This window comes from Papio anubis, chromosome 17, assembly GCF_008728515.1.
Source record: "Papio anubis isolate 15944 chromosome 17, Panubis1.0, whole genome shotgun sequence".
Taxonomy (NCBI): domain Eukaryota; kingdom Metazoa; phylum Chordata; class Mammalia; order Primates; family Cercopithecidae; genus Papio; species Papio anubis.
Genome location: NC_044992.1, coordinates 25,493,042 through 25,518,905, shown reverse-complemented (window position 1 = coordinate 25,518,905; position 25,864 = coordinate 25,493,042). Strand labels below are relative to the sequence as shown.

The window sequence follows — 25,864 nt, the reverse complement described above, 5'->3', positions numbered from 1 at the left end:
GGCTGGTTGGTCTGAGGACCTGAGGTACAAAGAGCAAAGAGGACCTGAAGAGCAAAGAGCAGGAGGACAGGGGATTGATCTCCCAAGGGAGGTCCCCTATCCGAGTCACGGCACCAAATGTCATCAGTTAAGGCAGGAAACGGCCATTTTTACTTCTTTTGTGATTCTTCAGTTGCTTCAGGCCATCTGAATGTATACGTGTGTAGGCTTGAGCACAGAGGCCTGACAGTTCCCTAAGAAAGTGGCTACTGTTTTATTTTAGGGGCACATTTTCAGGTTAACCATTTTTATTTGTTTTGTCTTAGTCTCGAGTGATTGTGCAACAGCCAGGAGAAAGAAGCTTTCATTCTTTCTATCAGGTTAGTAATCCATTATACAGATAATTGATCATTTGCCCAGTTGTGCAGGAAATGAGTATTTGTGTCTTGGGCTTTCCCCTGTCCTATGCATCCCTCATCTCCATTGGCCCCACAACATGTCTTGCATGCACGCATGCACACACGCATGCACCACACCCCCTGCCCTACGTGCTTAAGAGCTTGAATGAGCATGACTGTTCCACCCAGCTGGCAGGAGCTTAGCCAACCAGATGACTGCCTTGGGTGAGCATCCCCCATATTTTCTTGCAGTGTAGATAACACTTTAATGACTGTGGAAGCTTTTGAAATGGTACATTCTAAATGTTAAATTAATTTTTGTTTTAGTTTGAATTGAAGCTGTTGTTTCCATATTTGGGAGTTCCAGAGATCAGAATACAAATTCAGTTTGTTTCACTCATACAGACTAAAAGCAATATGATTACTTTTAAAAAAAAATCCAGATTTATAACTTTTAGGGAGAATTGCCTTTTTAATCCATCAAGTTTAGAAAAAAATTTGAGTATTTCAAAAGTGCCTTTAGATTCTAAAGCAGAAGTTTTTAAATAGCCCTCCTGTTGGCAAGTCTTTACACTTAGAGAACAAGTATGATATATTGTAATTTTTAAAGCCCAAAGTAATATAAATCAAGGCTAACAGAAAGTAACTGAATGGTGACAATACAACTGAATGCGATTCAGTCGAGTTCAGGTTCTTCTAGGTAACTGCTTTGATGGACACTACTCATTTGTATATATAAGTTCTGATACATTCATTTTAAAAATCAATTTTTAAAATCTGATAATTAGACTTTTTAAGTAAATGAAAGCATACAGTTTAATTTAGAGAATATAAACATAATACCTTCCAAAAACATGCTCTGTATAAAAGCACTATCAATATTGTGTTTATGGTTCTGTTGGCAATTTGCCATGTTTTAAATAAGCTATTTTTCTACCAAATTTAAAAGAGTTCTGTTTATTTCAATAACCTGTAACTTTTTCCCAGTGCTCTCCCCACTTGGGTGAAAGTATTAAAATTTATCTTTATCCAACACTACGATCATGGTTCCCCAGCTGTCCTCCTTTCCTGAGAGGTACTGATTGATGAGGAAAAGCTGTTTGTTTCCAGTGTGATTCAGCATATGACTGTCTGCTGATGCTTCTTACTTCCGTAGCAATATTGACTTTCTCTAAATTCTGAGACAGAACTACATCCTGTCTGTAATGAGGCTGCTAAGCAAGCAACCACCACAGAGCATAGGATCCTGTTTTACAAATGACAGCATTCAAAGCAAGAACTTTTGATGCCAGTTATATTGTAAATGAGATGAGACATTTTCAGATTAATTTTCTTTATGACTGCATAACATTCTCTGTAACTGATGACATTGAAGCCCATTTACCTTGAAGGTTTAAAAAAATAAACAAACCAACAAACAAAACTTCTTCAAAGCTAGAAAAAGGAAGACATAAGTGAATTAAGCCCAGAAAATGAATAAAAGCTAGATTACCACTAAGTTCACGTTTGGTTCAGTGTACATCTGGCCAATTTATTTCTAACTAAATATTTTTCAGCTACTCCAAGGAGGTTCAGAGCAGATACTGCGCTCTCTACATCTCCAGAAATCCCTTTCATCCTACAACTATATTCATGTGGGAGCTCAATTAAAGGTGAGAATTTCCTCTTTGAGATTGCTCAGATATAAATCAATCAAAGAATTGGAAGAGACATTCAATAATCATCTGGTCAAGCCTGCTGCCTTTAGGCCAATAAGCATCTCTTTTATTCTCTTCTATTTTTTAAATTCTCAAGGACAGAGATTCAGCACATTTTTGAATCAACAACTTTGCTTAAAATCAATTGTGATATTTTATCACCATCTGACGGGAAAGAAGTTTTTTCCTATGTTCAATGTTGTATTTTAATTTCTAATCCTATCCCTATTCCTTTTATTTTGACACGGTAAAAATATTGATAGGACTAGGAAGCCTACCTCCTAAGAAGATTCCGTATGATTTGGCCAAAGGCAAGTTAGTAAGACAAAATTAAAATGCACTTTGATTCTCCATTCACTGTTTGTTCGAATATTGATTTTGATGCACCCTAGAAATAGTTTTGTGGCCTTTGAGGCATTTCTATTCAACTTTCAAGTTTTTCCATTTTTTCTCTTTTCTTGCATACAAGCACTTGCATACACTTATATGCAGGCATATTTTTGCTCTTTTATTTCTAGTTCATTTTCTGCTAGTAATTTTACAACTAATTCTAATAATAGTTTGTTGATAATAGTTACACTATTATCCTGTTTCATAGGAGGGAAGGTATATAAATGCGTATAATAAGATATGGCAGGATATAGATCACAGTATTAATTATTCTGGATGGGTGAGATTATGGATGTTTGTGTTCTGTTTTTCCTTATTTAAAAATTCTATATTAAAAAATTTATTGCTTTCATAGTTGGGGGAGAAATAAAAGAAACTATAAAGGAAAAAGATCTAAGACATGGGAGGTATTTCTTTAAAAATTTTATTAAAATAAACTAATTATACCTGCATTATTGGTTTAGTTGTATTTTTATTGCTGTGCATAGAAATTAATGATATTTTGGTTTCTGCAATTAATTTTCCATTATTTGACATTTAGGTTACAACAACTTTACTTTTACAGTCATCTGAGAGCAGGCATGTTTGCCTGAAAATGAATTAAAAACAAAAAACAATAGAGGGCAACACTACAGCTCTCTGAGAACTAGCCAGAGGCACTTAAAGATGTGTAAAGAATTGTAAAGTCAACGCTTGGAAAGCCAGTGACTGGGAATGTTTGTTTTCAGTCAAATTGTCTTATTGACTAAGTTACTTTTGACCAAGTCATGTAGAGTCCCCACAGAAAGCAAATATTAAATTAATAGCCTTTTTTCTAGATTAAATTTAGCTTAGATTCCCTTTTTATCAAAAATTTCCATGTCTGCTTTCCCCACCTTTTTGTTTTTGCTTCCTAAGACAAAGAAGTAATAAATGATCATAGTCAAAACCTAAAATATGAACCAAAAGGAAACAAAAATACACTAAATCTTATCATACAGAGATGATTATTGATAATGGTTTGCGTCTATATTTATAAATGGAATCATACAATAAATCCTGATTAAATAAACCTGTTTTTTTTTTTTTTTTTTTTTACATAAGAAAGTGGCAGTCTTTTATTGCAAATATGCATACACTCTCGGACGAGGTTCTCTGGTCCTCAGGTGTGGGGGGCCAGGGAAGTCGCACCGGCGCTCTCGGGTGATGTTCTCCGGTCCACAAATGCGGGGGCCAAAGAAGTCACGCTGGCTCCTGCCAGTGGCAGACTTTTATGCATTGGTACTGGAAGGGGGAGGGCAGTGGGCAGGATAAGGGCGTGATAGGGGCTTCTCCATAGGCGTGGCCGGGTAAGTTTTGATCTCTTCGGATTGACATCACCTGGAGCATGCTCGGTTGATCTGCATCTTCCCGTGCGCGGGAAAGTTGGTGAGGAAGAACCTGGAAGCAACATGGATTATGCCTTCTTGTTCACCTTCCTCCATCTTGTCCTTTCTCCTTCACCCAAACAGTCCAACCTCTTATTGATTATAAGAATTTAGGGTGCCGTGGTCTGTCTGGCTGCTTCCTGCTGTTAAGGGGCGTAGTTAGGGTCTGAGGTTGGCAGTTGCGTGTAGGGATGCAGGAGCATTTGGTTGAAGGTGACTCGGGTGATCTCTTGAACCTTGGCTCGGAGAAATTTTATTAGAATGGGAGCAAGACATAACATAAGGCAGAGGATTAGTATGGGAATTAGGAATGGAAGCATCTGCTGTACTACAGGCGGTAGCCATACCGGTGGTCCGGGGGTTAAGGGGGCGTTAAATTGTTGAAGCTAGGGAAACCCCGATAATTAAGGGAAGAAAAACAGCCCGCTTTTGGATGTTATTGCTGGAGCTGAGCTGGGAAGCTAGTTCAGACAATTCTCCTTTGCTATATAGGGTTAAGCTAGGCACTAAAGATACCGGAACGCAAAGGGACTGGGTGATGGAGGTATGGTTAAGAGTTTTAGATAGAGTTTGGTTACACCAAAAGTAGCCTCCAACAGGGGCCGTCTGGGTCCTGCTGGGAGCTTATGTGCAATTACACCATGAAGAGTTTGGCGTAGAGTAGCAAAAAGGAATCTCTGTCTCACTCTGTCTCTCTTCATCTCTGTCTCTCCTGATCTCTGTCATCTCTGTCTCTCCCCACCTCTGTCTCTCTCTCTGTCTCTCCACCTCCCGCTCACCAAGGCTGCTCCCCTCACCAACTCCCCTACCTCCTGGCTTCTCCCTATCTCTGACTCAACAGGGACTGAGTGCAGCAGAGGCCCTTGGGGAGGTCTGGGCTTTCTACTGCCTTCTGGTTACAGCCTCTCCTTCCCTGTATCTGTCCTTCATCCTGGCCTAATGAGTCCACATTTTATTTAGGGAGAGGGCAGAGTGACAACCCTGGGACAATCTGCAGTGCCGTGCATGACTGAGTGTATCTGGTTGTCTGTAGACCAGGTTTAGAATCTCCATACAAAGTTAGGATTAGTAGGAGTAACTAGGGGAATTAGAGTGAACCATAATAATTATGACAAAGGTGTAGAGGGTAAGTTCAACATTGCTGAAATCACAAAGGGCACCCTGCCAAGCTAGGTCTTCTATGAGAGTAAAAAGTTGGGAAACCTACTGGTTGGGGGATGGGTCGGGAAGGAGGGTGTCTATGGGGTTTATGAGGGAAAAGTCAGTTAAGTTAAGATGAAGAATGGTGAGGAAGCGGGGAAAATTTGAGGAGGGTGTTGAACCTCACAATCGAAACCTCTCCACCTGTGAGCATGGCCGCAGTGGAGTAGATGTTTCGATTGTGAGGTTCCCATGTGTTTAACCACCAGAAAGGGGTGGGACAACCGACCATCACGCGGAAAGAGTGGGCAAAGCGTCCTTTGTCCAGGCTGTAATAGAGACACGTGGGCTCCTGGCGAGCCACTAGACGGAGAATTGAGCGACTACTTCAAGTACGGACGTCTCGTGGGTTGAAGGCCTCGGACTGCGCCACAGGGTGGCTAAACAGTCCTTGGTAGCGTACGTATTGACTCCAGGCCAAGGACACGGAAATTGGCTTACGCGCTATCTGTATGAGTTAACAAAGGCTCGGCGAGGGTGACCAGGGTCACCGAATGTGAGAAATTCGTCAGTCAGCGGCACCAGGTGTAGGAGGCTGGAACGAGCCTTCCGGCCTTTGAGTGTTTGTGGCTGCACGTTGAGGTTGGGATGCCGGTTCTGCTGGCGGAGGCAGTCAGACTTCCAGTTAGACCTTCCTAGTTGGAATGTTGAGGCAGGGTCTCCTCCTAGGCAGTCGAGGATTTCGGCAGCAACTGTTTTCCCAATTTACATTTAATGTCACACTTAATTTAATTTAGGTGAGCTAAGTAATTAAACGGCTGAGGCCAAAGTACACTAAGAAAGTGACCAGTCTTTTAGGTCTCCGCAAATATAGCATGAGCACTCTCGGACGAGGTTGCTCTGTGTCCTCAGGTGTGGGCAGGGCCAGGGCAAGTCGCGCCGGTGCTCTCGGAGTGATGTTCTCCGGTCCACGAGATGCTGGGGGGCCTGAAGCACAGTCACCTAGTCTTTTGTGTTTTTAGTAGATACAGCGGTTTCACTCATGTTGGCCAGGATGATCTTGATCTCTTGACCTAGTGACTTTGCCCGCCAATTGGCCTCCCAAAGCACTGGGATTATAGGCGTGAGGCACATGCGCCCAGCCTACTGTTTTTTTTTTTTGTTTTGTTTTGTTTTTTTCAACTTTCAAGTTCAGGGGTACATGTGCAGGTGTGTTATATAGGTAAACTCGTGTCTTCAGGGTTTGTTGTACAGATTATTTCATCACCCAGGTATTAAGTCCAGTACCTGTGAGTTACTTTTCTTGATCCTCTCCCTCCTCACACCCTCCACTCTCTGGTAGGCCCCATGTCTGTTGCTCCCCTTTTAGTATGCATGTGTTTTCACCATTTAGCTCCCACTTATAAATGAGAACATGTGGTATTTGGTTTTCTATTCCTTCATCTGGGCTGCTAGGGATGATTTCCTCCCGCTGCATCCATGTTTATGCAAAGGATATGATCTCATTCTTTGTTAGAGGCTGCCTGCAGTACCGGCCAAGATGTACATTGAACCATAATGTCCTTACCCACGGCGGCCAGTGCTGCTGCGGTTAGGTAGATTCTCAAGTCTGTGTTCTTATGGACGGGACAGCCATCTCTCCTAACAGTGACAAGTGGCGTCGATTAAATGCCTATTGATCTGCATGTTGCCTGGTGGCTGTGAGAATGCACTCTCTTTCCTCTGGGTTAAGAGTGGAAGTAAGAATGACATGTAAGTCATGCCAGGTAAGGTTATATGCTCTGGCCTAGGTATCGAAACTCTTTGGAATATTAGGTGGGGTTGGCTGAGAAGTCGCCAAGTCATTCTTCAGTTTTGGAAAGGTCAGCCAAGGAAAAGGGGACGTGGACTCTAACTACGCCTTTGGCTCCAGCAACTTCTTGGGGTGGGGGAGGGGGCAACAAACTAGCAGGGGAGGTTGGAACAGACTGAGCAGTAGGGTAGGTTAAGACAGGTTGACTGGTAGAGAGGGTTGAGGCAGGCTGACTGATAGAGGGCTGACTAATGGGGGCCGCTACCACGGTCTTGGAGCGAGTGTAGATGGAAATGGGAGAGGTAAGAGGAGTGGCTGAGGGAGGAGTGTCGGGCGGGGCAGTTGGAGCTCCATAGGGAGGGGTGAGAGGAGTGGCTGAAGGAGGAGCGTCGGGAGGGGTGGTAGGAAGTCCATAGGGAGGGGGGTTGGAAAGTCGGGAGGGAGGTCGCCTGCCGTCGGCCCCATCTGAAATGGAGGTGGAGTCCTCCTCAGTTGCTGAGGTGGGGGCCAAGGGCCGGGTTTAGGGGTTTAGGCTAACAAGACCTGGGCCATTTAACACTGGGCGCACAGGTCTGGGCGAGAGCGCAAGTCCTAAAAGCCTTGGACATAGATAATTTCTGACCACTTTCCGAGCCTCTGGCAGAAATTAGAGAGATCTAATTAAAATGTTACGGTCTAAAGTGCCTTCAGGCGGCCGTTGAGACTGGTTGTCAGTCTCAATGTTGAGACTGGCCACGCCACAGTGGAGAGTAAAATCAGTCGCTTTCATTTAAGATCTTGCTGTAATTGTAAAGTTTTGAGATTAGTTAGAAGACACCCTAAAGGGGTGTCTCTAGGTATTTTGGATTGGGGATTTCCCATTGCCTTCTCTCACCTATAGGCGGAAACCGAACTCTACCTGGCTACAAAGCGTCCTTTGGAGCCACTAGAGACCGGGAGGCTCCTGGAGCCGGAATGGAGATTACCTCCAGGCGGACGTCTCCGTCCTGGATGGGTCTCACATGGACTGGAATGGAGTTCCTTTGGGCGGACGTCTCTACATTTGGGAACTCTCCTGTGGGTCACCTGGTGACCAAAAAACCTTGGGCCTGCGCAGGACTTCTGGCCAAGGAGTATGAGAGGGAGGCAAGAGATACTCACCCCTAGGAGACTTGGAGGTGTGGAAAGCGATGTCTAGGTCCTGGTCTGTCCGCGGCGTGAAGGAGGAGGCTCCTCGGACCTTAGGGGGCCCTGAGGAGGGGTCTCCTCCCGGGTTTTTGGCATGCCACAGTGGAGAGGAAAATTAGCCGCTTTCGTTTTAAATCTTGAGCTAGATGTAAGGCTTCCAAGTTTTGGAGGAGACACCCTAAAGGGGTGTTCGTAGGGATTTTCAATTGTGAGGTTCCTATTGTTTAACCACCAGAAATGGAAACCGACCTCATGCAGTGGCAAAGCGTCCTTTGCCGCTGCTGGGGACCGGGGGCTCCTGGAGCCACTAACGGAGAATTGAGGAACTTCAAGAGGGACGTCTCCGGGTTGAAGGCCTCACTGCGCCACAGGGTGGCTACGTCCTTGGGCGTACGTACGACTCTAGGCCAAGGACACGGAAACGGACGGAGATGGTTAACAAAGGGGAGTACTCACCGAAGAAGAAATTCTCAGAGCGGCACCAGTGGAAAGCTGGAACACTTGTTTGGTGTTCGTGGCTGGTTGGGTTGGGAGCCGGTTCGCTGTGGAGGAGGTTCGTTAGACCCTTAGGGGATGTTGAGGAAGGGTCTCCTCCTGCGTCGGGTTTCTGCACCAACTGTTTTAATTTAAATTAATTTGGCAGTAACTGTTTTGATTTAATTTAATGTAACTTAATTTAGGAGAGCTAAGTAATTAAACATGAGGCCAAAGTACATAAGAAAGTGGCAGTCTTTTATTGCAAATATGCATACACTCTCGGACGAGGTTCTCTGGTCCTCAGGTGTGGGGGGCCAGGGAAGTCGCACCGGCGCTCTCGGGTGATGTTCTCCGGTCCACAAATGCGGGGGCCGAAGAAGTCACCAATAAACCTGTTTTTATTATAATCTTTCCATGCAAACAAATATAAATTAATATAATAATTTTTATAACTATGAAGTATTGTACTGTCTGTATCTTAACCAGTCCTAAAATGCAGGAATCATATACAATTAAGATATTTGGGGTTGCAGGTAAGAGAAGACCCAATTAAAATCTCCAAAAACAATAAGAAAATTATCTAGCATAACAGGAAACCCTGAGATGGGACAGTTCCAGAATTAGTTAATCCATTGCTTTAATGATGTTGTTAGGGACCCGGGTATTTTTTTGGTTGTTTCCGCAACTTACAACTCTGCCACACTCAGTGGACAGCTTTGTCCTCTTAGGCTGGTTTTCCTTGTAGTCCCAAAATGTCATCAGAAGTTCCAGGAGTCACATGCAAAGGAGATGTTCATGGCTCATGTCCTTTTATAAGCTAGGGAAACCTCCCCAGAACCCTCCTCCACTCATCCCCTGTAAATACTTTCCCTCATGTTGTATTGATCAGAATGGCATCCCATGCCTGTGGCTACCCAGCCATTTTGGTAAGGGAAATAAGATCGCTCTGATGAGTTTAGACCAGTGAAGATTTACCTCTTGAGGCTAGGTGGATGCCAGTCACAAAGGGCATGCACACTTAGGAGTGAACAAATCAGGGTTCGATCAGCAAGAAATAAATGAGCGTAGAGGATGACTGTTAGGTAAGCAGCCAACAGTTCCCCACAGTAGGACATTTAGATTTTATCCAGTTACTTTCTGATTTCAACATGGTTGCAGTTTATAATAATAGTAATATCTGATACTGCTGAGTGTTTTTTTTTTTTATGTGCTGGTACTAGGGAGGTGCTTTACATAAATCTTCATTCAATTCCGACAACCACCCTGTAAGATATGTTATACCTATTTTATTTCTGAGGAAATTGAGGTTCGCTGAGGTTGAGTATCTTGCCCAAGGAAAAAGCAAAAACCTAGGAGGAGGAGGGGCTGGTCTGGTTGTCTCCTGGACACTAGAGGAACTTGTACTCACCAGGCAGAGAGGTCCCCTTCCAGGGCCCTTCCTCAACAAGTGAGCATCAGGCCAGGTCTCTGTATCCAAACAAGAGGAGAAACTTACTGAGGAAAGGATTGGTCAAGCCTCTGTGGCTGCTGCTGTGGTAAAACTAATATAAGCAGTTACTATTGCTTTATTGTGAATTTCTGTTTATGCACTTGTATTTCCAGTGGGATGGCCACAGCTCTAAAAGGGTAGGTGATTCATCTCTGAGCTGCCTGTACCAGTTAGTAGAGCTGACTTGCGAAATGCGTATCAAGTGAGTGAAAGAATGAAGTTCTAGTTCCAGACTATTTAATAGCTTACTGAATGACTGAGGCTGGCTGTTTTGCTTTTGAGGGCCCACCTTGCCTCACTTGGAAAATAAACCACCTGATTATATGAGAGTGAAGTGTCATTGCCAGCCTAAACAAGACGATTGTGGAACAAAGAGCCACAAACAGTAGCCAAGCATGTATCTTGGAGGCTCCCACATTCAGCACTTCCATTTGTGATCTCACATTCCATACGGTTGCCTTCACTGATCACGGAGTGGGGATCAGCTTGTCTGAGCCAGCTCAGGACTGGCTCCCTCACTGAAGGTTCCAGAAAAGGGCACAGTGCTTATTTTAGGTGATGACTTTCACACACAAGTGGGCTTTGTACGTGCTAAATAATGTTGCAACTCCTGAAATCATTTTTATTTTCTCTGGAGACTCAACATCCCCTCAAGTGATTTACTACGAAGGCAAAACCTTGGTATAACTTAAAGTTAGTTTTTTAATTGTTGAATTTTAACGCTCATATGAAATGTCTGTAACCTGAGGTTTTCATTTTCATCCCCAGTGTTCTATCAATGATGCTGCCGAATTCAAAGTTGTTGCTGATGCCATGAAAGTCATTGGCTTCAAACCTGAGGAGATCCAAACAGCGTATAAGATTTTGGCTACTATTCTGCACTTGGTGAGTAGGGACACCTCTCAGAATGTATTGTCTTCTGCTGAGAACAGGATGCTTTCTCAGAAAACTTTGTTTTTTCCCTGTAGATTTAAAACGTATTCAGAGAAAATTTTGTACATGTTTTGAGAAATTACTGTGTCTGTGATTCTTGCCATCATTTTATAATATTATGAGGCATTTTCCAAGCCACTATAGGGTTGGAGACAACGACTTCAATTAATTGTCTTTACTGGTATTGTCAAACTTTGAATTGGTTAATTTTAAGGATAAAATAATTCAGCAGTGATGTGACTACTAGTGTATACATTTCTAGTGGCGTTTGAAACATAGAATCGTAGGTTATCAGAATTGGATTTTTGATCGTCTCATTTTGCAGGTTGGGAAATGGCCCTGATGGGTCATGACTGCCTCAAAGGCACAGCCAGCTCATCCCAGAGCCAACACCATAGACCACTTTGGCAGATTCATAGGCCACTTGTATCCCACTATACCACACCAAACTTAGAAGCAAAGAACTGTGTGTCAGATTTCTTTCATTAACATTTATATAATTAGAGATATTTAAAATACACTGAACATATAATCTTACAATATGAATGACAACATGGATTCAAATCTGGAATAAAAATTACTTTTAATATAGCAAGATTTAACTCGAAATGAATCAGAAATGTACAGGATCTTTATGAAAAATACTATATAGCAATTTAACAATAAATATTCCTGACTAGGAAGACTTTAGTATTATAAATTGTCTCATCTGTTTGAATTAGTTTTTAAATACAGTGCAGCAATCCCTTTCAGAATCCAAACAAATTTTATTTTGTTTTTAACTTGACCTATTGATTCTAGAATTTTCTGGAAAAAGATCAAGTAAAGTATATTAAAGAAGCGTCATATAGGGTAGGGTGAGGGAAGAGAGAGAACATGACTAGTTCTACCAAACTTAAAATGATAGTGACAGCTGTAGTACTTTATAACTCTTTGCACAAATTCAGCACCAGATGAACAGATTAATCAACTGATTGGTTAATGTGCTGGACATTTGGTAGATGGTTAATAAGTATGTATTGCTTATTGAATGAGTGGAATATAAGTAGACTCAAACACTTGAGGAAATTTAACATATTAAAAAGGTGACATTTCAGCTGGGCAGGTTTGCTCAACACCTATAATCCCAGCACTTTGGAAAGTTTGAGGTCGATAGATTGCTTGAGCCCAGGAGTTCCAAGACCAGCCTGGGCAACATGGCAAAACCCCATCTATACAAAAAATACAAAAATTAGCCAGGCGTGGTGGCACACATCTGTAGTCCCAGCTATTTGGAGGGGCTGGGAGTGGAAGGATTGCTTAAGCCTGGGACATTGAGGCTGCAGTGAGCCATAATGCACCACTGCATCCCAGCCTGGGTCACAGACCCTGTCTCAAAAAAAAAGGGACATTTTAAATCAGAAAAAGCTAGACTGTTCAATAAATCCCGTTAGAGCAACTAATAACCATGTGAAAAATAGAGTTAGATTCTTACTTGACACCATATACCAAAATAAATTGTGGATGGATTAAAAAGTTTAAGGAAAAAGGCCAGGCGCGGTGGCTCACGCCTGTAATCCCAGCACTTTGGGAGGCCGAGGTGGGCAGATCACAAAGTCAGGAGGTCGAGACCATCCTAGCTAACAGGGTGAAACTCTACTAAAAATACAAAAAATTAGCTGGGCGTGGTAGTGGGCGCCTGTAGTCCCAGCTATTTGGGAGACTGAGGCAGGAGAATGGTGTGAACCTGGGAGGCAGAGCTTGCATTGAGCCAAGATCACACTGCTTGCACTCCAGCCTGGGCAAGAGAGTAAGACTCTGTCTCAAAAAAAAAAAAAAATTAATAAAATAAAATAAAAAATTTAAGGAAAAAAAACTATAAAAGCATTAGAAGAAAACATCAAATGCTCATAAACCCTTTGGAGTAGGAATGGTCTAAGTATGACACCAAAGAAAGAGAGATCTTAAGGCAAAAGATTCATAGCTTTGATTACATAAAAATGTAAAACTTCTCTCTATCAAAAACATCACTGAAAACAAAAAGATAAATGAGTAGAGAAAGGGAAAAAGTAGATGAAACTCTGTTTTTATATGTTGAGATGTATAATGTATTTAGGAAAATAGGTACAAACAAGGTCACCTGAATTATATTTTGTATTGGCAAATATATCCTTGACATAATGTTTCATAATGTGTTATTTTTTTTCACTTTTGATACAGGGAAATTTAAAATTTGTAGTAGATGGTGACACGCCTCTTATTGAGAATGGCAAAGTAGTATCTATCATAGCAGAATTGCTGTCTACTAAGACAGACATGGTTGAGAAAGCCCTTCTTTACCGGACTGTGGCTACAGGCCGTGACATCATCGACAAGCAGCACACAGAACAAGAGGCCAGCTACGGCAGAGACGCCTTTGCCAAGGTGAGAGTGTAACTGACCCTCTGTCACCTGGTGTTGATCACAGTTGGAATTCGAGTGAAATCCTGTGAGCGTGTATTCAGACATTCTTGAAAGAGGATTAAGGCTTTTGGAAACCATAATGATACTTTTTGGCCATTGAAGCCTCAGTAAAACTCCCAGATGTAAGCATCACTGCCAGAAAAGGTTCTGAGAAGAGTGGAAGCTGACTGGGGGCGGTGCTCACGAGGGCTTCATGTGCACAGCTCCTCTCATGGCCTCCTGTGCTGCTTCTCTCACTCAATAATGCTTCGCCAGAGTCAACTGACTGAGCTCTGATCCATTTTTTTTAAGTTTTATTTATTTTTAATTGATAATAATTGTATATGTTTATGGGTACAATGGGATATTTCAGGACATGTACACATTATGGAATGATCCGATCAGGCTAATTAGCATACCTCTTACCTCACTTACTTATTTATTTGTAATGAGAACATTTAAAATCCATTCTTAGCAATTTGAAACATTATTAATATTATTGTTAACAACAGTCACCCTGCTTTGCGGTGGATCACCAGAAGTTATTCTTCCTGTCTAACTGAAACTTTACCGTTTGACTAATGTCTCACACTTTCTGCATCCACCCCCATCCTCTATCCTCTGGTAATCACCATTCTATTCTCTGCTTCTATGAGTTTGACTTTTTCAGATTGCATAGAGGTGAGATCACACAATATTTGTCTTTTTGTGCCTGACTTATTTCACTTAGCGTAATGTCCTCCAAGTCTGTGTACCAAGCCTGCAGTGATAGTACCACAATTTATTTAACCATCTTCCTTTTAAGTCATCCACTTTGCTTCCCTTTTTTGCAACTGCAAACAATGCTGCACGTCTTTATACATCTGTGCTTACACACTAGTGCTTTTGTTTCAGTTGAATGGATTCCCAGGAGTAGTCTTGGCAGGTCAAAGGGTATACTTATTTTATTTTTATTTTTTGAGATGGAGTCTTGCTCTGTCATCTAGGCTGGAGTGCAGTGGCACAATCTTGGCTTACTGCAACCTCCACCTGCCAGGTTCAAGTGATTCTCCTGTCTCAGCCTCCCAAGTAGCTGGGATTACAGGAGTGTGCCACCACACCTAGCTAATTTTTGTATTTTTAGTAGAGACAGGGTTTCACCATGTTGACCAGGCTGGTCTCAGACTCCTGACCTCAAGCAATCTACCTGCCTTGACCTCTCAAAGTGCTGGGATTACAGGCGTGAGCCACCACACCTGCCATATACTTATTTTAAACTTCATTTTTACTGATTTTATGATTGCATGGTAATATTTTATTGTTACTTTTATTTCATTACTAGTGTATTTGAGCGTCTTATATTTTTGTAGAGTATTTAAACATATTCTAAGAAATGCCTGGGTATATCTTTTGTACATTTTTCTTTGGAGCTGTTATCTTTTTATTGTCAATTTCTATCTTAGCATATCATAAACTTTAACCCTTTGTCTATTTATCTGTGTGGCAAGCATTGTATTTTCTCATGTCTAACTTTTGTTGTTGTTTTACTAGTTGATTAGTTTACTGTCTATTTCATTTTTTACTCTTGTAAGTTAGTCTTGGGGGAATTTGAATTTTTCCTAAGTGCAATGGAGAGCAATAGGGAGGACTTTAAGGAGGGGCAATGACTCAAGTTTGCTTTTTTTTTTTTTTTTTTTGGCTGGAGTGCAGTGGCACGATCTCAGCTCACTGCAAGCTCTGCCTCCCAGGTTCATGCCATTCTTCTGCCTCAGCCTCCCAAGTAGCTGGAACTATAGGCGCCCGCCACCACGCCCAGCTAATTTTTTGTATTTTTAGTAGAGACGGGGTTTCACTGTGTTGGCCAGGATGGTCTCAATCTCCTGACCTTGTGATCTGCCCACCGCCTCCCAAAGTGTTAGATTACAGGCTGGAGCCACCACGCCTCGACCTTTTTTTTTTTTTGAGATGGTGTCTTGCTCTGTCACTCAGGCTGAAATGCAGTGGTGGCCACCTCAGCTCACTGCAACCTCCACCTCCTGGGTTCAAGCAGTTCTCCTGCCTCAGCCTACTGAGTAGCTGGATTACAGGCACCCACCACCATGCCTGGCTAATTTTTGTATTTTTAGTAGAGATGGGGTCTCATCATGTTGGCCAGGCTGGTCTCAAATTCCTGACCTCAGGTGATCTGCCCACCTTGGCCTCCCAGAGTGCTGGGATTACAGGCGTGAGCCACTGCACCTGGCAAGTTTGCATTTTTAAAATGATCATTCTGGCTTTAGTATGGAGAATGTTATGAGGGCTAGAGTAAGAATGAAAGCAAAGAGGCCAATTAAGGGGATATTATGTTAATCCAGGAAAGAGATGAGGGCAGCTTGGACCAGTAAGGTGGAAGTACAAATGGGGAGAGGAGGAGGATTTGAAATGGACTGTGTTGAGAAAATAAAATCCATAGGACCTATTATGTGGAGAATGAGAGAAGCAAGGATAATACTTTAACATGGTCTGGCTCCAGCCCACCTCTCCCGCCTCATTTCTTACCATACCCAGCCCCCCTTTCTTCAGCCTAGCATATTAGTCTTCTCTCAGTCCTCACAGATTATCCTGATCCCTTTCTCCTTCCAGTCACAGGGCCTGTGCACATCTGTTCCCTCTGCTTGGACTGCTCTTCTCTACTTTCTTGCCTGGCTGCCTCTTACTCATCCTTCTGGTCTCAGGTCAAGTATCACTTTCCCAGAGAGGCCTTCCCTAACCTCCCTGAGCACTGCATAGATTAAATTCCCCTAAGACCCCATGTACCTCTCCTTTAGTGTGGATATGTGTCTGCGAGGTGGGGGGCAAGTGAGAGAGACAGAGAGAATAATTTTTTCCTTCACTCTGTTCCCTAAGTTTCTTGGAGATTGAGACCATATTTGTGTTTGCCTAGACCTGTATCTCTAACAAACTATATGTAATAAGTATTCAGCAAATATTTGTTGAATAAATGAGTGAATTTCTAAGTGGTGCTATTTATTTGTGGCTAAAAGTAGGATAGGAACAGTTGTTGGAGGAGGAAAGATCAAGAGTTCTTTGAGTTTGAGATGGCTGTGAGATATCGAAGAGTCAGTGTCAGGTAGACGGTCAAACTTGTGAGTCAGGAGCTCAGAGACTGTTCTCTGGGTCTGGATTTGGATAATACCTTTAGGAGTCATATTTGTATTATTTAATCCTGGGTGAGATGAGTTAGAAGGTGCTATAGAGTGAAGAGAAGAGGACCAAGAAGAACTCCAACTTTTAGAAGTCAGATAGAGGAGGAGACTACCAAAGGTCACCAAAAAGGAACATCCAGTGAACAAGTAGTAAAAGTCAGAAAGACTTATCCAAAAAGAGAAGAGTATTGCAAGAAGGCAGTGAAAACCTAGGTTGAGTGATGCTGAGTGACAGAGCAAAATGTCCGTATGAGGTACAAGAAAGTATCTATGTAAAGGTGCTGGGAGTCTTTGATGAGCCATTTCAATGGAGTAATAGGATGTAAGAGGAGACTGGAGTGGATTGAAGAGTAAAGGGGAGGTAATGGATATGGGTGAAGAGAGTGGGTAGCAGGCAGGATACGTTAAAGAAAGTTTTCTAATGATGTGACATTGCAGAGTACACGTGTATCGGGATGTGAATGTGTGTTAGCATGTGGTGCCTTTGTCCGTGTGTGGCTTAGTGTGTGTGTTCTTGTGCATTGGATGTGTGTTTGATTCTCAAGGAATTTCAACCCTTGATCTTTGGCTCAGATCTTCATTTAGCATTAGAAATCAATATTTATATTTTTAGAATTCATATAGCTTTAGTAGATCATAGATATTAACTCACTAGTTCTCAACTCTTTATAATTGATGAAATTAATAATAAAGCAATGAACTGGCTTATTCAAGGGATCAGGCAAACTATTGATATAGCTGGGCAGGGAAACATGCTTGGAGGGTGTCGTTGGAATTGGTGTAATGACCAGTAATAATCTTTTAAAAATACAAGCTATTTACTTTAGTTTTGCATACATCATGTAGTTTGGGTTTTTTTTAAATGGACAGTCTACATTTTCAATTGTTCTGCTGAGGCTAGTAATGGCTATGCTAAACAGTGAGAAGGGGGAAAGGAATTTAAAACTGATCACAAATCCAAACAGAGGACTCATTCCCAAATGGGCAAGCATTTATGATGCTATTTTCCTTGCAGGCAATATATGAGCGCCTTTTTTGTTGGATCGTTACTCGCATCAATGATATTATTGAGGTCAAGAACTATGACACCACAGTCCATGGGAAAAACACTGTTATTGGTGTCTTGGATATCTATGGCTTTGAAATCTTTGACAACAACAGGTAAACTGGAAAAGATACTTAAAACCTTGTTGCCTATTTTCTATTTGTTGAAACCTAATTTATTCCTTTTCTTGTAGTTTTGAACAATTCTGCATCAATTATTGCAATGAGAAACTGCAGCAGCTATTTATTCAGCTGGTTCTGAAGCAAGAACAAGAGGAATACCAGCGGGAAGGGATCCCCTGGAAACACGTGAGTGGACTCTTAACGGAAAATGCCTTCATGTGTTTCTTATATTATGGATAACGTCAAATTTTATTTTAGGTATTTCTTGATCTTTTGGGGGTACTTGAAACATCTGAACCTTAGCTTTCCTTTTTGGGATATGTAAATACAATTAATTTCATCATTTTCGGGTGGGATTGCTATAATTTGATAGACTCCCTTGTTGGTGCCCAGAACATCCTGAGTTAGAACCAGTAAACCTGTTTTCACTTTATGACTGATACCACATGGGCTTTCTGGTTCATATCTGTCTATTAGAGTTTAGCATACTTTATTAAGTTTTACCTTAAATTGGCTGAACTTTGCTTCAGAATCTAGTTTCTTCTTCCCTTTTTCCTCCTTTTTCTCCTCTTCTACTTTGTAGACTATATGGTATTTTATTATCTTCAGTTAATGTTGTTTATATTCTCTGAAACCTGGGCATTAAAACACTTGTGTTACTTTCATCTCCATTTTCTTGTGTATTACACTTCAGCCATCACCTCTACTCTCATCAATCTTTGGGGACTTTTGTATTTGTCAGAGGCAAACTAATCTAGTAAGATATAGCTGGAAAGTATAATGGGTCCATGGTGCAAACCACAGAGATCATAGCTAAAAGTCATGACTTGTTCGGTTTTTAAATTTCCTATGATAAGACCTTCTGCTTATGATAGAAATGAGACATAGTAATTTTTCTTGTAAACTTGTATTTTTAAGCAATTTTGAAAATGAAAGATACAAAAACTTTTAAGTTTCCATAGTTTGAGTTTATAAGATTGTTCATCCTCTTGCCAGAGAATAAAAATAAAGCCAATATTTGTTTTTTGTTATCCAATATAATAGCAGCAAAAAATTATTTGAAATACTATATTTAAATGACTTTTATCTTCCTTCCTACCTTTCTATTTTCTATTTCCTCTCATTCTGAAATAAAGAGACAATGATATAACAAATAGCTTGCCTGCCTCAAAATTGTATCTTTGCCTTCCATCATGTGTTAAACGTTAGAATACTATAAAAAAGTTGCTCAAGTATATTGGCATAAATTTTACCTATTTGCAAATAAACCAAAGAGTTACTTTATATAAGAATTATCTATAGTTTGATTTAACTAGTGAACTCTCTTAATACAATTAAAATTTAATTCAGTTCAATTAAGTGTATATGAAGCTTTCTAAGAATGAAACTGTTGTATAATACACAATATAACTGAAGCTTGGATTTTTAATACCAAATGTAATCATAAAACTTGTTATTCGGATGTGATTCCAAGGTACTAGTCAAAAATATCCTTTAACAATCAGAATATCAAATTTCATAGGCATAATTGACAACAGAGTAAGTAATGCAGTAGACTGTTCCAAACATCTCAAAAAGAATCAAGAATCCCAAAATGCAAAAAATTTTAGCTAAATAAACCAAGAAATATTTGTCCTAGAGGGAGCAGAAGGCTAACCCCAAAGTAACAGTTACTCACTACATGCCAGATCCCCCCACAGTTAGAATCTCTGTTCTGGGTAAAACCCCAAACTTCTAAACGTAGTGATTCCTTTTAAAAGATATTTTATTATGGAAAATTTTAAGCACACATTAAGAAGAGAGACTACAGTACAGTAAACCCTATATACCCATCACCTAGCTTTAACATTTACCAGTAGATTGCCAGTCTTATGCCATCTGTATTATACCCACCTACTCCCAGATTATTTTGAAACAAATTTCAGATATCACATTATTTCATCTATTCAATTGGATATCTATTCAGTAAATATTTCCGTGTATTTCTCTAAAAGAGTTTTACAAAAACCGTAATCACAATACCATTATCATACCTAAAACATTAACAAAAATTCCTCGATATCATAAAATGTCCAGTCAGTATACATGTTTCATATTTCCTCAGTTATCTTCTGATTGTTGTTTTGCAGTTTAAATTTTGATCCAAATAAGTTTCTTACATTATGATTGATTGATAGGTCTCTTGCATATCTATAGATTTTCTCCTTAATCTTTCTTTTTTTCTTTGAATGATCTCTCTTTGCAATCTTGTGTTGAAGAGAATGAGTCATTTGTTGTGGAGTTTCCCACAGTCTGGATTTTGCTAATTGCATCCCTCAGGTGCCATTTAATATGTTTTTCTGTTTCTTGCATGTCCTGTATATTGGTTGTTAGATCTAGAGTCTTGACTGGATTCAGGGTCAGTTTTTTTCCACAGCCCATTTCATAGATTGTGTGTGAACTTCCACCAGGAGGTTCATAATGTCTGGTTATCTCTCTGATACATTCACTTTTAGAAGCTTTTGATGCTGTAGTTTGCAAATCATTTTAACTATTGAGAACTTGACACTCAAGCACAAAGCTGTTTTATCTGGAGTATGGATGAGAGGCCAGAGCCCTATGTCCCTAAACTACCCCATCACAACTCTTCTGGCTCCTGGTATCGCTTAGCAAACCTCATGGGAATGCCAAGTTGCTGGAAGACCTTAGTTTGAAAACTACTGGTTTAAGCAATGTTTGAAGCAGTATTAAACTTACAAATTGAAAGTTACTAGTGGAGACCAATAGCTTTTAGTAATGTAATTGGAATTTTAGGGAAGGTAATTCTTTAGTCCCTGGAACAAAAGACTTGGTCTTTAATTTCATAGTCCCAAAGTCTAAGATGTCAACTATTAATATAGAGCTCCTGCTTTTTGAGTAGTATTAGGATTTTTTTGCAAAGATAGAAATAACTTTTCTCCCTAATTAGAAATGTAATAAATGCCCATAATGAAAGTAAATATTTAGACTTACATTGCTTCACCTCAGTACCACTGAAATTTTATGCCAGATAATTCTTTGTTGTAGAGGCTGTTCTATGCATTGTAGGATGTTTAGCAGCATCCCTGGCCTCTACCCACCAAATGCAAGTAGCACCCCTACCCCATTTTGACTAGAAATGTCTCCTGACATTGCCAAATGTCCCCTGGTGGGCAAAATTCCTCCTAATTGAGAAACTTTAATTTAGACAAATCAGAAAAGTATAGAAAACAAAGTAAAAACTACCCAGTTTACAGGTTTCAGTCCATAAGATACAGAAGAGAATATGCAAGACTAGAAATGGAGCTAAAAGCCACGTACAAATAGCTGGCATAAATCCTTGGATTTTAAAGCATGAAATGGGAATACATGAGTTACTTGAGTGGTCTATTATGAGTATGTAGACCTTACAGAAGGTAATGGAGACAACGATCAGTTTAGGTAACTCCTGCATAAGATGGGACATAGCAACACACCAGATTAAACTGTGTGATCATAAGCTGCCCCTCGTTGCGACGTGCAGCTTGCCTGAGTTGGACCTTTGTGTGCCCTCTGTGTGTGGTGATAGGTGCATTGCAGGCTATCAGAATAAACAGGTGTGGCCGAGGATTGTTGGACAAACCTTGTATATATAGAGTTGCTGAACAGCCAGAAGTTATGTATAACTTCATTCAGCTTGAGGAAGTAAAGGAAAAGCTTTTTCTTATCTTTTATAGATACTTATTTATTCAGAATTAAATTCTTTATATTATGCCTAGAAAAATGTCAAAATTCAATAGAATTTTGAATAAGCTTTTTAACTTTGGGGAAACTGAAAGAAATGCTCTTTTGGAGTTTAGTCATTCAAGGTCACGTAACTAAAAATGCAAGTTCTTTTTTTTCCGTTTTAAGTGGAGTTTATTTAACACTAAGAGATAAAGGGTTGTTAACAAACACAATAACAAGTGGACATCTGATTGGTATGAGACATTACTCTGTACACATAATATTGATATTTTTGTGTACCCTCAGTGCATAGCATTTACACATAGAGCCACTGCTGCACAGCACAAGAGTATCTGAAGAGGCTGAATCAGAGTAAGGCTGTTTAACAGACTGAAATTTTTTAGTATACATATTCTATATGAAAACAGAACTTTTGAACTGGCAAGTAGAAGGCAACTCTGCCAAACATTTCAGTTAAAGCCCCCACTTTAGTGCACAGTTCCACCCCTTCCATCTGCATGCATGACACATTAAGAGTATTTAAAGGTAAACGAGGCAGTTTGTGGCAACCACAGCCATCGTTATGAACATATTGCACAAAATTTCTAAAACTAAACATTTAACTTGTACCCTGCTTTTATAAAAATGCAAGTTTTGTGTAGTACCTTAACTTTATTATCAAGTAGTATATCAGATAATACTTTAAGGTTATTTGTTGGCCCTTTGTGGAAGGTGGACCTTATGATTAATGGCAGGCAGATTGGTATGAAGGAGTAGGGTTGGGTGTGGGATCTGGAGGCAGGATTAAAATGAGTTTGTAATGGGAGAAATGGTGTCTACCTTATTATCTTTGCTTTGGGCTATACTAATCTCAGACAATGTATTTCATGATAGAAAGTTAACAAAGAAATTTAAAAATAAATCTCTATTAGAATGTGTACTCGTTTTAGTGTCAGACTTCTTTAATGTCACTCACACATTGACACTAAAGTAGTTTTATCTAAACTCCTGATACAAATGGGGGTAACAGGGTTTAACCTGGCCTGGTCACTGTTCTCTTCAGAATTGCCTCCTTGCTGTGTCCTACAGATTGACTACTTCAACAATCAGATCATTGTTGACCTCGTGGAGCAGCAGCACAAAGGGATCATTGCAATCCTCGATGACGCTTGCATGAATGTCGGCAAAGTCACTGATGAAATGTTTCTTGAAGCACTTAACAGTAAATTAGGCAAACATGGCCATTTTTCCAGCCGAAAGGTAATGTGTTTAATGATACCTTCTTCTCCCTTTTATCTGTGAGATTCTCCTTATTGTTTGATGGAGTTAAATGACTTTATTTGTTGGGTTAAAAGAATGTCCCCTTTTATAAGAAAGAAAAGTCACAAACATCCATTAAATGATTTATTGCTGTGGATAAATTCTGCCTCTCTGGTTTACAGTATGAAGAAATTGATAAAATCATGTTAATCCAGGAGAGGGAGCTCCAGACTATACAATTTCGTAGAAATAGGAAAAATGAGCATGATTCTTTAGAAAGCATGATGTCATTTATAACCAATAGATGTAGAGGCCTTGCTCATGTGCTAGAGTTTTACTCCTGCATCTGATAATTCTGGCATGGAAAATAGCTTTTGTCCTTGACTTTATACTGTAATCCTCAGTAACAAAATGTGTTGTGTACTCTGCCGTACTTCTTCAGACCATATGACTTTCTTGAAAACAGAGAGATTCTAGTTGTAATTCTAGTTATTACAAAGAAACTTATTCATTAAATAAATGGGTATCCTTTTAACTCTCCATTTTTCACGATCTAAAAATGTCATAAACAGATCACATATCTGTAGTAATTGGTGGCAGTTGTGATTATCAGACCTTTGTGCTGATATGGACATATCATTTGCATGGAATATTCCATTTGCATAGTATTTGTTCAAGAAATTCGTGTTAGAAGAGGAAGACGTCATCATCACCCCTGAGACTTCCCTGCACATAGTCTTGTCTAGTAACCATATGCTAAAGGGAAAACAGGCCCCTGCTCCTTCACATCCATAGAAAAAGGGGGCAAACATTTCTGCCTCTCCACAGTTCCATATAAATCTATGACACTGCCATTTTTTAGTGTGAATAAAGTCTATTTTCTAACTTCGTCTCCTTTGAAATTATGTCATCAGAACAGGGAAATTCTACAGTTAACTAGCTAAAGCCCAAATCGTCAAGAAATAGATTACTAGCTGATATTGATTTTAGGCCAGTTTTTTCTAAAATATTCTCCTTGGTCTGTTACTGGGGATTGATTGTAACCCTACTACAAGTTGGCTTTCAGATACTACAGTCTGCTCTTTCAGATTAGGATTTTGGGTTAGGACTGCTTCAGTCATTCCTCATTTACACAACAAATACCTAATAAGTGTTTCTCATCTTCCAGGTGCAATCCTAGGTGCTGGGGACAGAGCACTGAGCCAAGTTAGAAGTCACCTAAATAATTTAGAGTGATGTTTTTAAAGATGGCATGATTACATGGGCAAATGTCCTATCTTTGAGGGAAAGTTTATAAATGCCCTTTATAATCACAGTTCAGGTTTTGGAGACTCACTTAGCACTGTGCCTACCAGATGGTAGACATTCAATCAGTGTTTGTAAAGTTGAATTGAATTTTTCCCAATCATATCAAATAAATCTTATTTAAATTTTCATTTAAATTAGCTATGAGTCTCACATGAGAAATCAAATCTACCTCATTTTGATACCTTCTACCTTGGCCATTTATATACCTGAATTAAATGTGTCAACCAAATATTTTGAAATATAATGCCATTCCTTTTTTTTTTTTTTCTTTTGAGATGGAGTCTCACTCTGTCGCCCAGGCTGGAGTGCATGGCGCCATCTTGGCTCATTGCAACCTCCGCCTCCCGAGTTCAAGCGATTCTCCTGCCTCAGCCTGCCAAGTAGCTGGGATTACAGGCACCCACCATCATGCCCAGCTAATTTTTGTGTTTTTGTAGAGATGGGATTTCACCATGTTAGCCAGGCTTGTCTTGAACTCCTGACCTCAGGTCATTTGTCCCTCCGGGTCTTCCCAAGTGCTGGGATTACAGGCATGAGCCACCACGCCCAGCCATGTCATTCGTAAGAGTAACTATACATACTACATCAGTATTTGCTACTGATTTGACATGAAATGCTAAATAGTAATTTATCTGTGGAGAGGGTTTTCTTTTTCTTTTTCAAATTTGTGGGAGCCCAGGTTTCCCAACTTTTAGACCAAGTAGCTCTTTCTTTTGGTATCCCTAAGACAAGTGCTGAGATAGTGATTATTTATTTGTTTATTTATTTATATTATTTTAGATCTGGGGGGTACATGTTCAGGTTTGTTACATGGATATATTGCATAATGGTAAGCTTTGGGCCTCTAGCATACTTATCACCCAAATAGTGAACATTGTACCCAATATGTAATTTTTCTTTTTTTTTTTTTTTTGAGACGGAGTCTGGCTCTGTCACCCAGGCTGGAGTGCAGTGGCCGGATCTCAGCTCACTGCAAGCTCCGCCTCCCGGGTTCACGCCATTCTCCTGCCTCAGCCTCCCGAGTAGCTGGGACTACAGGCGCCTGCCACCTCGCCCGGCTAAGTTTTTGTATTTTTAGTAGAGATGGGGTTTCACTGTGTTAGCCAGGATGGTCTCGATCTCCTGACCTCGTGATCCGCCCGTCTCGGCCTCCCAAAGTGCTGGGATTACAGGCTTGAGCCACCGCGCCCGGCCCCAATATGTAATTTTTCAACCCTCACCCCCCTGCTTTTGGAGTCCCCAGTGTCTTATTTCCATCTTTGTGTTCATGCATATGCATTGTTTAGCTATCACTTATAAGCGAAAGCGTACATTATTTCACCTAGTATAATGTCCTCCAGCTCCACCCCTGTTGCTGCAGAGGACATGATTTCATTCTTTTTTATGGCTGCATAGTATTCCATTATATATATGTATATGACATTTTCTTTCTATCCAATCATTTGTTGATAGACACTTAGATTGATTCCATTACTTTGCTATTGTGAATAATGTTATGGTAAACATATGAGCACTAATGTCTTTTCGTTATGCCTAGTAGTGGAATTGCTAGGTCAAATGATAGTTCTATTTTTAGAACTACCATTTAAAAGAAATGTTTACATTTCTTTGAGAAATCTCCATACTGTTTCCCATAGAAGTTGTATTAATTTACATTCCCACCAACAGTGTATAAGCATTTCCTTTTCTCCACATCCATGCCATCTGTTTTTGACATTTTTGGTAATAGCCATTCTGACTGGTATAAGACGGTATCTCATTGTGGTTTTAATTTGTATTTCTCTGATGATTAGTGATGTTGAACATTTTTTTAAATGTTTGTTGGCTGTTTGTATTTCTTCTTTTGAAAAATACCTGTTCATGTTCTTTGCCCACTTTTTAATGGGGTTATGTAATTTTTTTTGTTATTTAATTATTTGAGTTCCTTGTAGATTCTGAATATTAGTCCTTTGTTGGAGGCATAATTTACAAATA

The 25,864-nt window shown here is 40.2% G+C and overlaps 1 protein-coding gene across 8 annotated transcripts in view; it reads left to right on the top strand.

Annotated features, from left to right (window-relative positions):
• Positions 1–25,864, top strand: part of MYO1D (myosin ID) — a 382,230-nt gene that overhangs the window by 102,241 nt on the left and 254,125 nt on the right. For all 8 annotated transcript variants that reach the window (XR_001896300.1, XM_017950496.3, XM_017950498.3 and 5 more), the window contains 7 exons: positions 306–359; positions 1,934–2,029; positions 10,704–10,820; positions 13,068–13,271; positions 17,469–17,614; positions 17,692–17,806; positions 22,412–22,582. Coding sequence is in view for 7 of the 8 variants with exons in the window: in XM_017950496.3 (XP_017805985.1) it covers positions 306–359; positions 1,934–2,029; positions 10,704–10,820; positions 13,068–13,271; positions 17,469–17,614; positions 17,692–17,806; positions 22,412–22,582 (903 nt within the window). In the remaining variant the exon portion in view is untranslated. The remainder of the gene's footprint in view (positions 1–305; positions 360–1,933; positions 2,030–10,703; positions 10,821–13,067; positions 13,272–17,468; positions 17,615–17,691; positions 17,807–22,411; positions 22,583–25,864) is intronic.